General features: G+C 56.3%; 1 protein-coding gene across 1 annotated transcript in view; it reads left to right on the top strand.

Annotated features, from left to right (window-relative positions):
• LOC132526097 (solute carrier family 22 member 11-like) overlaps positions 1 to 13,752 on the top strand; it is a 45,651-nt gene extending 31,899 nt beyond the window's left edge. The window contains 2 exon segments of the mRNA XM_060159914.1: positions 12,947 to 13,150; positions 13,689 to 13,752. Coding sequence (XP_060015897.1) covers positions 12,947 to 13,150; positions 13,689 to 13,752 — 268 coding nt within the window.
• The last annotated feature ends 2,956 nt before the right edge of the window (positions 13,753 to 16,708 follow it).

Below are 16,708 nucleotides of genomic sequence, written 5' to 3'. Positions count from 1 at the left end.
ATGGCCCCCCATTTACCAGCCCGACCACAGGGTCAACCTTCCCTCCCCTCTCTGCACCCACACCCAACCCAAAATAAAACAATATACCCCGAGTCTAAGCATTTCTCCCACCTGCCCTAGTGTCCTAGAGCTGACCCTCGTCTTTGCTCATGGGGACACCAGCCCTGAGGACCCCCTCCTACCCTGCTCCTTTTTCAGTGCATTCTCCACACAGCAGCCAGAGGGATCTTTTTAAAACATGTCAGACCACATCGCTCCCCTCCTCAAGACCCTATAAGGATCTATATGCTCTGGCCCCATAACTGCTCACCTCATCCTACTCTCACTCCATTCCGTCCCCAGCCTCCTTACCAAGCCTTGAGCACACCAGGCACACACCCACCCCAGGGCCTTTGTATTTGCTCTTCTCTCTGCCAGGGATGTTCTATCCCCAGGCATCTGTGTGCCTTGTCCCCTTACCTATTTGTGTCTCTTCCAATGTCACCTCCACAGAGAGGTCTTCCCTGACTGCCGTGTCTAAAGGAACCCCCTCACTCTTACCCCTTATACCCCCTTGTTCCTCTCCATGGCATGACCACTACTCATCATTGGATTATATTCATCTATTTTTTGGTTTGCTTCCCCTCCCCCAGTGGCATGGCCTCCACGGAGCACAAGGGCAGGTACTTAGCTTGTTTGTTCTCTGCTGCATCCCCAGTGCCAAGAGCAGTGGCTGGTGCGTAATCAATGCTCAGTGAAGAATGAATCTCCACAACAGTAAGAGAAAAGCACCCTTGATATCCTCTAAGAGATCAAGGAAATGATGCCACCCATGAAACAAGAAGTGGAAGTTAGGAAACAAGAACAGGCAGTTGTAGGAAGGATCAAATAGTAATTTGGAAATGAAAAGTATAAATTCTGAAATTAAAATTCCCACAGTTTGAAAATCAGAGTCTCAACTGAAGGACTGAAGAGCAGAATGAGTTCAAGTAAAGAGCAGCTCAGTGAGCTGGATGCTGGCATGGAACACCTCCCACCAGGAGGAGGTTGATTCTGATGAATTCTGGAATGTGTTTGTGTTTGTAGTGTGCACTTTAAGTATTTGCTCATTCATTCAGTCCACACTTGCTGAGTGCCTCCTAAGTGCCAGGCTTTGCTCCGGGTGAAGGGGATACAGCAGTGAGCAAAACTGACCAGGCCCCCACTTCCAAGGAGCTTACATTCTAGCAGTGGGAAGCCAGACAACAAGGGAATCCATGAGTAATAGATGAAATGTGCTGGATGGCGGGGAGGGCAATGGGGAGAAGAGAAGCAGGAAAGGAGGCTGGGGGGTGTGAGGTTGGGGGCAGTTAACATTTAAATAGGGGGTCAGAAATGAACTTATTTACAAAACAGAAATAGAGTCACAGATGTAGAAAACAAACCTACGGTTACCAAGGGGGAAAGGGGGTGAGGGATAAAGTGGGACATTGGGGTTGACATATACACACTACTATATCTAAAATAGATAAATAATAAGGACCCACTGTATAGCACAGGGAATTCTATTCAATACTCTGTAATGACCTATATGGGAAAAGAATCTAAAAAAGAGTGGATATATGTATATGTATAGCTGATTCACTTTGCCATACAGTAGAAACTAACACAACATTGTAAATCAACTATACTCCAATAAAATTTTTAAATAAATAAATAGGGGGGTCAGGGAGGGCCTTGCTGAGAATGAGACTTCTTCACAAAGACTTGGATGAAGTGAGCTGTGTGCCTCTCTGGGAGAAAAGGGTTCCTGGAAGAAGGAACAGCAAGTGCAAAGGCCCTGAGGCAGAGACATGGAGCAACAGGAGGAGGCCAGTGCAGCTGGCATGGATGCAGGAAGGACAGGAGAGGAGCTTACAGAGACAGCAGAGGCTGACAGTGAGGGGACTTTGACTTTCACTCTGCGTGAGATGAGGAGGCACTGCTGGGTTTCCTGCACAGCAGTGACACAGTCTGATGGAAGCTGACGAAATAAAAATTCACATCTTAAGGCAAGACAAGAAAAATTTTAACATAAAACTTTTTCTCTGCCCTCTGGCCTCCTCCCTCCCCATGGTGTGCATAGTGCCCCCACGTTCTGTGTGAACCAGACCTCCCCAGTGGCAGAGGTACCTGCTCAACCATAAAGATCCAGTTTTCTCCTTCTGGCACCAGCCCTGTAACTCCTTAGAAGATAACATTCTTTTCTCAATCCTGTAAGGGGTCAGGATGACCCACCACTCACCCTGTATAGCCCAGAACAGACTGGTCAGATGGCCTGGGGAGACACTGGGCCACACCTAATGGAAGTTCTTAGCTTAAATACTTACAACCATATTAAGGTTACTGGCTATATTACTTGTATTCCGTCTATTTATAAGATTACTGTCTCTTGCATTACCCAATGTATGACTGAGCCTCTGATAGAATTAGTGATGATTAGGTGACTTGAAACAATAGACCAAGCATCGAGTTCTGTAAGATCAATGACCGTAACAGTGTAACTCTAGGTATGGGAAGAAGTGACAAGAGGGCACAATTTCCTGGACCATAAAAGACTAATGAGACAGGCAGCCCAGAGGCTCTTGGCTACTGTTAACAGGGCCTAGTCCAGGAATAGCACACTGAGTGGCCTGTCAATGAAATCCTCGCCTGACCTGGGAATGAGCATTCCTAGTGCCATGGGACAAATTGGTCACAGAGCGCCTCCTAAGCCTTGGTCGAAATTAAGTCCCAAAGGGAAGGGATTGTGAAATAAAGAACGTTGCCTACCATCCAGTTCTACAAGAATCCAGTCGTTTGCCACTGCAGTCTCTGACCTACAGTAACCCTAAAAAAAATGCAGGGCAAAGATCAAGATGAAGCACTTTATGCTCTGGGAAAACGTGCAGAACGGGCCTTTGGCTAATGAGCTATTTTCAGGAGAAATTTTTTATGAACTCGGATTCTTGCACCTTCTCACATTTAGAAAAGCATTAACTAAGATGTCTGTTCCTCGTGACTAACGGCAACCGTCTCCTGAGATGTGTGCTCAATTGCAGGTTCCCGCTTTGCCAACATCACGTATATACTGGCCTCCCCCTTAAACTCTTCAGAACAGTCCTTAGAGCTCTCTCAGAGACTGTCTCCCAGGTTATAATCCTCAGTTTGGCTCAAATAAAATTTTCCATTTCTTTCTTCGGTTGACACTGATAAATTTTTTTTGTTAACGAAGTAAGACAGAATCCCTCTATCTGCGTGCGTGTGGAGAATAGATGGCAGAGGCTCAAAGGTGGAGGAAGGGAGACCAGTGAAGAGGCCCTTGCAATGATCCAGGGAAACACGGCAGCAGCTTGGGCCACGGGGGTAGCAGATGGGGAGGGGAGAAGTGGGCATGGCCCAGGCATGGCTTTAAGGTCAAGCCAACAGGACATCCTGGCAAATGGCATATGAAGTATGACAGGGATGGCTCCAGGGTTTTTTCCTGAGCAGCTGGAAAGATGGAGTCCCCGACCACTGAGACAGGAAAGGCACAGAGAAGCATGTTTACAGGGAGCTCAGCTTTGGCCTCGGTAATTGTGGGACGTCTGTTAGGCCTATTAGAAAGTGATTAAAGATAACTGAGGTGATACAAAGTTTATTTAACACTTCACGGATAGACCTAGAGATTATCATACTAAGTGAAGTAAGTCAGACAGAGAAAGAAAATATATGATATCACTCATACATGGCATCTAATTTTTTTTAATTATACAAATGAACTTATTTACAAAACAGAAAAGACTCACAGATTTCGAAAACAAACTTGTGGTGACCGAAGGGGAAACGTGGTGGGCAGGGGTAGAGATAAATTAGGAGCTTGGGATTAACATACACACACTACTACATATAAAATAGATAACCAGCAAGGACCTATTGTATAGCACAGGGAACTCTACTCTATATTCTGTAATAACCTATATGGGAAAAGGAATCTGAAAAAGAATGAGTGTATGTATCTATATAACTGAATCACTATGCTGTACACTTGAAACTAACACAACACTAAACTATAAAATTAACTATAAATCAACTATACTCCAATAAAATTTTTTTTAAATGGTGAATTAGATAAAAATTTCAAAAAAACCCCCACAACACTTCATGACGTGGACAATCTCCATTCAGAGAACTGCAAAATGAGGGAGGGGGAAGGCAGGAAGCTTTACAAAATAAGGAATAAAGAACAGGATGCGAAAAGTAGAAAATATCAGATTGGCTGGGACCACATAGTGAATGGAATGAGGAGCAACAAGGCAATAAGTATAAAGCCCAGGGTTGGCTTGTCGTCTGGGGACCGGCTGACTGCATACACTGCATTTCTGGTCAAGCGGAGCACTTACAGGGGCATGAATGTTATCAAAGTTTTCCTTTGTTGCCATGGCACCCCCAGCAGGAGCAGCTCCATCTGGGGCCTTCTGTATTTCAACAGGCCCCTACGTTTAGGGGGTTGGATTAAAGTCTAGCATTCCAACAAGAGGTCCTTGAAGAGGTGAATTGTCCCAAAGATAGAGGAGAGAGACTGAGAAGAGGACCAAGTACTGAGCCCCGTGACCTCAAGGGTAAGAGTGTGGGGAGAAGAGGAGGAATCAGTCAAAGGGATTGAGAAGCGGGGGAGGGGGAGGAGAGGCGGGCGAGCCCTGGGGCCCAGGGAAGAAGGGTCTTATGAAAAGAGAAGTCTCAGAGGCTGTGATGGCTCAAGTAAGATGAAAATAGAAAGTGGCACTGAACTCGCTGTAGGGACATCATTGGTGACCATGGGGTGACAGGGCAAAAACTTGATGAAGATGAATCCAAAAAAGAATGGGAAGAGAGATTGGAGATGGGTGTCGACAAGCCTTTTATGGAACGGTACAGCAAATAGAAGCAGAAAAAGAGGGTGGCAGCTGAAGAGAGATGCAAGGTTGAAAGTGAGGGGAGCTTTTTTGAGGACTGGAGAAAAAAGCAGCATGTTTGTACATTGATGGGAATTGTCCAGTAGGGAGGGAAAATCAGGTGCCAGGGAGGAAGGGGAGTCTTGAAAAGGTGGAGAGGTGGGCTGCAGGGCACACAGGGAGGAGCTGGCCACGATGAGAGGGGACGTGTAGGGCATTTACGGTGGCAGGATGGAAGGCAGAATGTTGGGGCACCGAGGCCTGTTGGCTTCGGTGAGAGACTCAGACTGTTGGTTTCTGATGGCTTCTATTTTCTTAGTGAAATAAGGAGAAAAGACATTATTGAGAGGACAGAAGAGGAGGTGGGAGGTTTGAAGAGAGGAGATGGTATAAAAGAGCTCCTAGTTTGTGTGTTCAAATATAAGGCTAACAGAAATAAAATATGTCACTGCCAAACCACAACAGAAGAAAAATAGAACAAGAAAAAGCAATGGATTCCACAGAAAATAGGAACAAGGAAAAGACTTAAAGGGAAAATATGGTAAAGAAGAAAAAGCATCAAAAGGCCAAACATGACCATAACCACAATAAATGTGAATAGGCTAGAATCACTAGGTAAAAGGCAAAGGCTTTTCGTTTGGACTTTACAAAAGGAGATGTTAAGCTTAGTTTGCATTCCAGGCTTATGAAGCAGAACATACAATGACTAAAATAGAGTCTGGAAGTATTCACACCAAATTGTTACCAGTGGTGATCACTGGTTGGTGAGTTTAGGAGAGATTTTTGTTTTCTTTTTACCTTTCAATATGTTTTGAATTTTTTGGAAGGGGCATACATTAATTTTATCATCAGGAGAAAAAAAGAAGTTGTTTTTAAAAACAGCTGAAGCACGTCTTCATGGAACCTTTGTTTGCTGTCCAAACCAGGGTTCCAAAGATGCTCTTAAGAAGGGTCCCTGCCTAACATGAACTGGATGGAATTGAGGCCAGCTGGACAATAACAGAAGGGTGCAGGACAGTGTGAAGAGGGGGGCTCCACTGCCCACTCTGAGCTCCACGGGGAGGCAGGAATAATCAAGGAGAGCTCCCTGGAGGAGGAGGCTCTTGTAGTACATGGAGGATGTGGCCCAAGGGTGAGCCTGGAGATAGCATTCTAGGCTAGGGGCACTGTCTGAGTAAGGGCAGGAGCCCACTGAGCCAGCACAGGGTGCATGTGGGAAGCAGTGGGTGAGTTGGGGTACAGAGGCCAGGGAGGTGAGGAGGTTGTATCTGTGAGCTACATGAATGGGCCAAGGGAAGAGTGGGCAAGACAAAAGGAAGCAGTGGGAGGGGAGATATTCTTAAAATAGGTGGGCCTCATGCTCCAAAGCACATGAGAATAAATGGCTGGGTCACCATCACTGCTCCATTGCCCACTCTCTACCTGCCACACGTCACACACACACTTGAACACACTCATGTACATATATGTGCACATACATCTATACACTCATGCACACACACATGCACACACATTCATGTACCACGTGTGTACACACATCCATGCACTCATGTATACACGCACACACATTTTTTGCCCTTTTGTGGCCTCTGGCCCTTTAGCCTGGAGAATTAACTATTGCAACCACGGGGTGGGGGTGTCTCTTGGCTCAGGTCCAATCTTTCTTGACCTCCCCCCCAGCATGCATTGCTTCCCCACCCCCGCCCTGGCCATGGGATACATTGGCTAGCTGCTGCTGAGGGTGTGCCCCCTGGCTTTTAAGCAGGATTTGACAGGAGGGTTTTGCAGTGTGGGAGATGGGTTGCAGGGACAGGAACAGAGGCAGGTAGACCAGGGAAGGGACAGCTGTGGAGACAGAGAGGTGGGGGAGGAGAAGTTAGTAGGGCTTGGCCACTGGAGGGGTTGGGAAGTGAGTAACAGGAAGCATGAAACAAGACAAGGAATTTGGGAGTGGATTTGGGGAGGGGGCAGAGACCTTGGGGAAACACTGAACTTGAGGAACCCATGGGGTGTCTGGTGACACTAAAAGCCCCATGAAGGACTCAGGAGGGGGTGACTGCAAAGCGGGGCAGCATCAACGACAGTGGACACGTACAAGTGAGGGGACGTGGGTGGAGGGCTGGGTCACACTGTCTGGGACGCGTGGTGCTTGGATGCCTGCCGGTGACTCAGCCTACACACACACAGAAGTCCTCACGGCGCACGATGTCATACCAGCCCCCAGATTAAGAGGACCCCGGGCAATGCTTCTCCTGGGTCAGCCCTCAGCACCGGCAGAGCCAGGCCAAGGGGCAGCAGGGATGCTGGGGGCAGCGGCAGCCTCACGGCAACCAGGGCAGAGCCAAGGCCTCCCAGCCCACATGGGGCAGGAGCTGCCGTGCCTTTGAATTTGCACCTCCCTCAGAGCTGGGTTAAACTGACCAAGGAAATGATTACTGACCCCTCTTCCACAGTGTCACCTGGACACAGTAACTCCAGCCTGGGTGCCTTCAGCCTCCTCTTTCCCCACTTCCCAAATTCAGCTTCTCCCAGAGATCCAGGGGCAGCTGCGTCTCTGGGGAGATGCCGGTGGCTTCAGGGTCACACCTCACAGACTCAGGTGTCCGTCGGAGCCACCCTGAGTGACGGCGGCTGAGCAGGCGCTCGGATACCCGCAGGCCAGGTCTGCGAAGCGGGCGCCACTGCCATGCCCCAGGTGGCCTGGCTGGCGGAGCAGGAGATGCCACGGGGGAGGCAGGCCCCTCACGTCAGCCCCTCTGCCCTGGGCCGGCCTCTGTGAAGTGGGCACCTCCACTGGCCCCCTGGGCAGGCTCCATGGCCTTTTCCGAACTCCCAGACTGAGTGGGCAGCCTGGGCAGGTTCCAGGTTCTCCAGATGGTGGCCCTTGTGGTCCCCACCATGTGGCTCACCACTCAGAATATGCTGGAGAATTCCTCGGCCACCATGCCCAGCCACCGTGGCTGGGCGCCCCTCCTGGACAACAGCACTACCCAGGCCAGTGTCCCCAGGGCCCTGGACCCTGAGGCCCTCCTGGCCGTCTCCATCCCACCGGGTCCCAACCACAAGCCCCACCAGTGTCTCTGCTTCCGCCAACCACAGTGGCAGCTCCTGGCAACTCCTGCAGCCACCAACTGGAGCGAGGCTGCCACGGAGCCACACGTGGATGGCTGGGTCTATGACCGCAGCACCTCCACCAGCGTGGCCAAGGTGAGGGCCTCCCCCAAGACCCTCCCCAGGTCCTAGCACCTTAGAGGCCAAAGTCACAGATTACAGTTGGCTGGACTCAAAAATGGCCCAGTCCCAGGAGGGACCCGCCACCCCTGGCCTCCACACTCACAGGGGGCTTCTGGCTCCTCCTCGGCCACATTGCCCTACAGGGGTTGGTGGCAGGAATGAGCCTGCAGACGGACACTGTCCCCAGGCTGTGGAAGAGCGGGTGGTACTAGAGCAGGTCTGATACCCAGGCGGCCCTACTGCTGCAACTCGGGCAGCTCTCTCCACCCAGGAGTCTCAGGGGACTCAGGGGAGAGTCGCTGGGTTCCCAGAGGCAGGATCCAGCAAATGAGGGCGAGCGGGAGAGGTGGCCCGTCCCGGCAAGCAGAAGGGGCCTCTCTGTGGAACGGGAGGGACGCGGCCTCGGGAAAGCGGGGGGAGGCGCCAGCGTGGCGTGGCTGCTGCCGAGGGGCCAAAGCAAAGGAGGCAGGTGAGGCCAGAGAGGGCTTGATCCTGGACCTGTGGGCAGTAGGGAGCCATGGAGGGGCTTAGGCAAGGGGTGACAGCCCCAGAGGTCACCAGGCCGGCCGCCCGGCCCCAGTGCCCTGGGCTTTCCCATCTGGCTCCTCTGCGCCCTCCGCCCCTCCCACCTGGGCTATCCAGCCTCCTGAGCTCAGATCCTCTTCCTCTCCCACCAGGGGGACCTGATGTGTGACTCCGAGGCCCGGAAGCCCACGGCCCAGTCCATCTACCTGGACGGGATCCTGGGGGGAGCTGCCGTGTGCCGCCAAGCCTCTAACAAGTGAGGCCCCCTTTCCCCTCACTGTCCCTGTGCTCCCAGACTCCTGGCCCTGACTGGCCCTGAACTGGCCTCTTGCAGCCGGCCTGGAGAGAAAACTCTGCTTGCAGTGGAAATACCTGCTCCCGGGTCTCGCTCTGACACCCTCCAGCTGTGCCGCTGAGCAAAGCTCAGCCCCTCTCCGGGCCTCGGTTTCACTGACCCTCCTCTGCGGCTGTGAAAGGTCATTGCCCTCATCAAACGTTCACTGCTAAAACCTGCTCAGCAACGTGCCTGCCTTCCGCTGCTGCTTGGCTGCCCCTGCTGACAGGGAGCTCACCCCCTGCCCAGTGCCTTCACTCCTGCCTGGGCCGCGGGGGCGCTGCCCACGAGCCCTCCCTCCACGGACGCAGAATGTGGGTCTGGCCCTGAGAGGCACTTTAGCACCGCTATGCTCAGCGGGCGAGCGTAGGGTGGGCACATCGCGGACCCGGCCGCCCTCCCTGTGCGTGTGCCGCACGTTTGGACTCGGGCTGGCGCTGACTTGGAGCTACTTTCCGACGGCCATGTGGGGCACGGCAGCCGCTTTCCTCCACACCTTCACCGTGTTCGGCCTCTTCCGCTTCCTGGTGGCCTTCGCCGTGGCGGGCGTCACGATGAACACCGGCACTCTCCGTAGGGCCCCCGACCCGGGCCGTGCAGGGGAGGCTCGTGCAGCCTCCCAGGCTGACCCACTTGTCTCCTTGCAGTGACAGAGTGGACATCGGCGCAAGCCCGTGCCTTGGCAATGACTTTGAAAGCCCTGGGCTTCAGCTTGGGCCCGGTCCTGATGGCCGCAGTGGCCTACGGGTGCGCGACTGGGCGCTGCTGCGGCTGGCGGGCTCCGCCCCCTTCTTCCTCTGCTTCGTGTACCCCTGGTGGGTGCTACCCTTCCCCCTCCTCGGAGGAGATAACTGACCACCCTCCACCCGGGGCGCAGAGGGCCGGGGTGCAGGAGGCTGGTACAGCCACAGCTCACCCACTCAACCCAGGGCTTCTTCCCCTGCTCCTCCCACGTGTCTCCACTCCCTCCGCCTTCTTTCCCATCACCTGTCGGCCCTTTCCCCTCTCCGGTCATCGCCTGCCTTGGCAAGTGTGCCTCCAGGCACGTTTTCTGAGCCCCTCCTTCGTGCCAGGCATGGCAGCACTAGGCCAGATGGGGGATGGGATGCAAAGATCCAGCACATGCGCGCGCACGCGCGCACGCGCACACACACACACACACACACACACACACACACACACACACACCCACTCCCAAAACACAGCCACAGTCAGCCTTACATACTGACATTATTGCTAGAGGACAAGGACCACAACCCAACTGTCAGAGGGGGCCCTGGTTCCTCCACACAGGGCTGACACATGGGAGGCTAGGAAATGTCTGCACTGACCTGAAATGAATCCGGCATGGCCCTGACCAAGCTCCTGGCACACAGTAGGTGCACAGTAAATATCTGTTGGATGGATGGAGAGATAGATATACAGATAGACAGGCAGACAGATAGATGAGTGAATGGATGGGCGGATGGATGGATGGATGAATAGGTGGGTGGATGGATGGATGGCCCTTCAGGGTAGGGCTGAGCCTCGCTCATCACATATATACAGGCCCAGCACCTGGTAGTCGCTTGGCCATTGCAGCCACCGCAGAAAGGAGCACAGCAGAGGCCCAGTGGAGGACAGGGCACCTGCACCCGCACTACGAGGAAGGCTGGCTCCACAAATCTCTCCCAGCCCAACAGCCTGGAGCAGAAAAGTTCTTAATATGGAGCCTTTAGCAACTAATTTGCAGTCACTTGCCAGCGCAGGAGGCAATCACATCTCACGCAGCGGCTCTGAGACGGGGCACTCGTACCTGACAGGTGGCCTTCTGGGATGGCAGACTGACCCCCATAACAAGAGGGTGAAGGGCAAATGTCAGTGATGCAGATTCCAGGGCACCCCTCCCGGCTCTGATGCTGAGGCTGACTCGCGGGGCTGAGCCCCACTTTCCTTGGCAGACAGGCCCACACAGGTGCTATGTGCCCACATGCATTCATTACTCCACTACTTCATCACGTCAACAAATTGCACTGAGAACCACCATGGCGGGGGGACTGGCTGGTGCCGGGGTGACAGCGATGAGCAGCACGGACAGGGTCACTGCCCACGTGGAGCTCGCAGGAAATCCCCTGCATCACAGCATCACAAACCACGCTTGGGGTTTGACGCATCAGTGGGGGATGTGGACCCATCTGAGGATGGGACCCCCTGGCCCCTCAGCTCCCGCCAGCTCCTCTGCCTCTCTTCCAACCCAATTTCTCTTCGCGAGAAGCGTCTGCACACACAAACCCACTCCAATGACCCTGCCGCCCTCGCTCTGCTCCCCTCACTCGGCCCCTGCCCAAAAGGGCACCGATGCTCTCTCTCCGGGGATCTCACCTGTGCCCACTGCTCTCCCTCCACACACTGCAGGCCCCCAACCCCCTCCCCTGTCCTGCCGCTCCCCGGCCTCCAGCCACCCGCGTGATGTCCCCATTACCAGTGTCTCGGCATCACGAACGTAGCATCTCCTTACCCCTGCTCCTCCCAGGGCCTCCCCAACGTTGATGGCGGGCCCCCACCCACAGGTACTGGAGTACCTGACACCTGACACCTCCCTCTCCCTCACGGTTGCCGCACCCCAAGTCGAGCAGGTCACAGGGTCTTGCCAACTCTACCTCTAATGTGCGCTTGAGTCCCCCTCTCTCCCCTGCTCTGCAAACCCCCAAGGATCTCAGGGACCCGGTGGCTGTGGGGCAGGCGGCCCCGCCCTGGCTGCTGCTGGGGGCGGGGGGCGGGGGGGGGCAACGTGTCTGGCTGGGGGACCTGAGTCTGGAGGCAGGAGCCTGTGCGCGGTGGTGGGCACGGAGGGGGCTCCGAGGCCTGGATGGCGCAGGGGATCTGGGCTTGATGTTGAGGGGGTGGGAGACAGGTTAGTGTTAGGCCCACCCTGAGCCTGGGCCCTGCCACGGGGAGGGGGCACTGGGATGCCTGAGGCTGGCTGGCACTCAAGAGGCGGCGACTGTCACTGGGCATGGGCAAAAGGGCCCAAAGTGAGGCAAGGGCAGTGGGCCGGTCACCTGCAAGGGGTGCTGGAGGTGAGGGACATTGGTGACTGATGGGTGCAGGTGGACGGGGCTGGTGATGTCAGGACCAAGGACCCTGCTGCAGGCCTGAGCCCCTCCCCTGGTGGGTGTGGACCTGTATGCAGGGAGGGGCACCTGGGGAGGGGCCAGCTCAGGCAGGAAGGTGTGGCCATGGGGATAAACAGAAGGGCCGTGTGACATAGGGGAGGGCTGGACAGTGGGGGACCCTGGTGGGCTTGCAGGACTGCGGTCCTGGAGCCATTGAGGGCGTCCTTACTGCACGCAGGCCCACCAGCCCTGGGTCCCGGGCGAGGCGGGGGAAGGGCCAGGGGGTTGGGAAGGAGGCAGGAAGCAAGAACAGGGGCCCCCAACCCCAGCCCAAGAGAGGGAGGAGGGAGGAGGGAGAAAGGGTGGCCTGCAGGGGAAGGAGGGTGCCGAGGGCGCGGCTTCCGCAGCCCTGGAGCCCTGTGCTGCCTCCCCCGACCTCAGACACCCTGAGCCTCGGCTGCCAGTGAGGCCACTCCTCTGGGCAGAAGGGGACGGGGGGCAGTGAGGCTCGTGCAGGCCAGACCCTGGGGACCACAGGCAGTGTCCGCCTCCCACTCCCCTCCCTCTGCCCCACCCCAGGTGGCCGGCAGGCTCAGCACGGGCAGGCTGGAGAGGGGCCTGCGGGAGCTACAGAGGGCGGCTGCCGTCATCGGGAGAGGGCAGTGCGGGACGCACTGACCATCGAGGTGAGGCGGGGCTGGCCCTTCCCCCTTGAATCTCTCTTTCACGTGGTCTCAGGGCTGCCCAGGTGCATCCCGACCCAGCCTGACCCACGGCGCCTCTCTGGGCTGAGCAGGGCCGGGCCAGAGTGAGAGGGCAAAGCCACAGGTAGGCAGTGCGGCCCCTCACAGGTGCATCTGTGCGGGCAGGATGACCGCAGTGGGCCTGGGCCAGACGGCAGCCCAAGGGGGAGCCATCCTGGGGCCTCTGCTGCGGCTGCTGGGTGTACACGGTGCCTCCCTATCCCTGCTGGTGTACGGGGCAGTGCCAGTGCCGAGCAGCCTGGCTGCACTGCTGCTGCCCGAGACCCAGAGCCTGCCGCTGCGCGACACTATCCAATATGTGTGGAGCCAGTGAGTGGGCCATCCCCTCCACCCTCCAGAGAACCCCAGAAGAGGGCAGGCCTGGCAGCCACCCCTACTGCTGGACAGAGGGAGAAGCAGAGGCCCAGAGAGGGATAGGACTGGCCCAGAGTCACACAGCACATTTTTGGGAGATTGGAGACCAAGGGTCTCCCGGCTGACAGTATGGACTTTGTCCCCTACCCTTCATTCCACCATTTGAGACCTAAATGCCCTAGCTACCCCCCAGCTCCACCTCGGGAGAGATCAAGGGGAAGGGAGGGTGTAGGACTTTGTGAGAGGGAGAGCTGAGGGTGTGACGGCTGTGCTGCAGGTCCTCACGGGCCCCAGACTCTACTACTAAAGCCCCTAGACGTCTATCAAGGCTGTCACTGTGCACCCATCCCCCACGATGTGCTCAGGGAGCTCAGTCCTGGGCCCCTGAGAGCAGGGCAGCAGTATCTCCTAAGTCTTCAGGACGGACACATGTCAGGGGTCAGGCGTGACTTGCACCCACGAGACATAACCCCTCCGTGCCTCTCCTGAACAGGGCAGTAAAGAAGGCAACACACAGCACCCAGGGGCGTCCTGTTCTGAAATCCACACGACTTTAGGCCTCCTGGGAAGCCTGCGATGGGATGGCAGGAGGAGGCTCTTCTCTGCGGAAGGAGAGCAAAGGCCTCGGTTTCCGGAGGGCCGGGGGGCTGCCCCTCCAGCCGAGCCCAGCCTCTCACTATCTAAGGAGCCGCCCTGAACACAGAAGGGGCCAAGGAAGGTGTGATTGGCAGGACGCTGCCCGGTACACCATCACCCGACCCTCTCTCAAGGCTGCTGAGAGAGGAGCAGGGGCCCGACCCGACCCTATGCTTCCTCGCCCCTCACCAGCCCTGAGCTCACAGGCTGACGTCAGCCACGCTCAAAACCTCCCCAGCTTCTCACGCCACCCTGAGGGCTCCACACAAGCGCCCCTCAACTTTACCAGAGAGACGGCTCGGGCCCTCCCCATCCCCCTCGCTACTCCAGCCACGCAGCCAGGTCTTCTGCCTGGAATGCTTCTGCCACCTTCCCTACCTGACAAATCCCCCGCCTCAGCCTCCCATACCCAGGGCAATGGCCTTGTTCTGGGGCCCAGCGCCCAACCCAAGTCTCCAGTGAAATTCTTACCACGGCTGCGGCCACACGCCTGTGAGTCCCCAGAGCGTTGGGGTGGCCCGCCTCCCCGTGTCCCCAGCTCCCACACAGACCAGAGGGCCATTGGTGCGAGGGAGACGGGAGAGTGAATCAAGGACTGTGCCTCGGCGACTCCAGTGATGAGCCCCCAGGGACTGCCGGCGCAGGGGGTGGGGACTTCCTCCCTGGGACGGCCCTTTCCCAGGCCAGCTTTCCTGTCCTGAGTGCCAGCCGAGTGGCTGCCTTTTCCAGCCTCTGCTGTGGGCCAGGCACCGTGCTGGACGCCTCAAGGCATCGTCTCGTTTCATCTTTTCCTGAACGCTTTGTGGTAACTGTTGCCCCATTTCACATACGGGAAATCTAAGGCTCAGAGAAACTGTGCCTGGGTGCCTGTGACACCCAGCTAGGAGGGGCAGATTAGGAGTCAAGCGCAGGTCCGAAGGCCTCCAGAGCCAGCTCTGGCCCCGACACCCCCAGCCTGGCCTCAGGCCTCAAAGTCTGGGCATCCAGTGAGCTTCTCGAGGGCAGGGCCTCCCTCTAAAAACCATCCCAAACCCCCTCACTGGCATCACTTATGGGGAAACCCAGTGCAAGAGCTCAGATGGAAAGGGATGGGCCCCGAGCTCCCCCACCCCAGCTAACACACTCATGGGTGCAGCAGGAGGCCTTTCCTGCCCAGCGGGGTCCCCGCCAGCTGCCCCATCTACTGAGTCACCCCAGACCTGTGCTCAGGTGGTCTCTGGTCCACCTGTGCCTGTGCCTCTGCCTCCAGGCACCTCAGCAGAAGGCTGCAGCCTCTACACCGACATACACACACACACATCAGTGAGGTGTACACACGTGGGCACACACGTAAGAAGGTCAGCGGGAAATCAGGAAGCAGCTCCCTGGCCCCAGGAGACAGGATCACTCCCTGGCTTGGTCATATCTGCCTGGGCCTCTGGGGGGTCGTGTCCTTTAGCTGTCTGCCTGTGGCCACCCCTCAGTGAAGACCCCCAGAACAAAGGGGCTGGGTGTGGGGATCATGTTTGTAAAGGTGAGATTTCGCCAGCCTGCCGTGGACCTTCTGTCTTGTCTGCCTGCTGCCCAGCTGAGCCTCAGCTGCCTCACTTGCTGTTGCTTAGCATTCTTGGGGCCTTAGGGTATCCTAAGGCAGACCCCAGGGCTGGTGGAAGATGGCCCCTCCTCTCCCCAGCGATGTCCTCCAGCTCACCGAGTGGTCAGAGCTGTCCCTCTGCCCAAATTCAGAACGGCCTTGCTCCTGGTCCTTCCAGGTGGTCACAGCCTTCCAGGGCCTACCTAATTCCAACATGTCACTCCTCACTTAATTCAACAGGACCTAGAAGCTGGGAGGTCCAGGGCCCTGCCCCTCTGGGGCAGCTAGGGAGCGACAGAGTGGGCGCCCTACCAAGGGAGAGGGGGCCTCCCTCGGCAGCAGCCGCAGGCCTGCAATCAGCTAGGTGCCACTACCCGAAAGGCAGGTCTTCACTTGGGACACACTCGCTCTTTTGATGCCCATGCCAGTTTGCTCCTGGCCCCGGAAGCTGCTGGGCGCCCTGCAGTGGTAGAGCCAGGGAAGTGGGTGTGGGAACGAAGAACCCACCACCACCCCTACAGTCTCCGCGCCCCCCATGGCAGGAGACGCCTCAGGCAGCAGGCACAGGAAAATGCCTCAGGACCCACTTGGGCCATTCTCCTGCCCCCAGCCAGGCCTGCAGCTCACCCAGGAGGGTGTGTGAGGGAGGACAGTGTCAGCAACACGGGCCCCATGTCCACCCCCAGGAGGAGGACATCCTCCCAGAAGAGCCCCAGCACTGGCTGAGCTTGTGTTCCCTCCCCTGGGGGCTTTCATGGCCAGTGCAGGTCTTCAAGGTCGAAGGCAGCAGCCAGACTTCACTGCAAGCTTCTTCCCCAAACTCCGTCCTTCCTTTCCCATCCCCCTCCCCCGGTAGAATCTCCTGACGCATCCCTGCCAGTACCAGCTGGCAAGGAGCAGCGTGCCTGGAATTCCGGCCACACACACACCCCCGTATGCTGTTTGGACTCTCCTGGGGGTCACTGCCAGCCCAGCCAGACACCAAGGAGCCCAGGTCCGGCCCAGGTGTTAAGGTCAATATCAGATGCACAGGATGAAGGAGCTAAGAGCAAGGTGACCGTCTCTTACGGACAAGTACACTGAGTCAGCGGCAGAGTCCAGGAAGCTTTCCTCTTACTACCAAGTCCTTGGGTGGCAGGGCTCTTAGCTTCCTTACGCAGAGAGGAAAACACCCAGTCCCACAGGCACACGGCAGTGAGCCGGACTGGGGCCCATCCTTCCAGCTCCTGCACGCTCCCTCTTTCTGGCCCCCTACTCTGATAGACTATTCAAGGCCACTCTAGAATTTCTGGAGTAAGGATGCT

The sequence above is a fragment of the Lagenorhynchus albirostris genome, chromosome 9 (genome assembly GCF_949774975.1).
Source record: "Lagenorhynchus albirostris chromosome 9, mLagAlb1.1, whole genome shotgun sequence".
In the NCBI taxonomy this organism is placed as follows: Eukaryota; Metazoa; Chordata; class Mammalia; order Artiodactyla; family Delphinidae; genus Lagenorhynchus; species Lagenorhynchus albirostris.
This window is presented reverse-complemented; position numbering and strand designations above follow the sequence as displayed.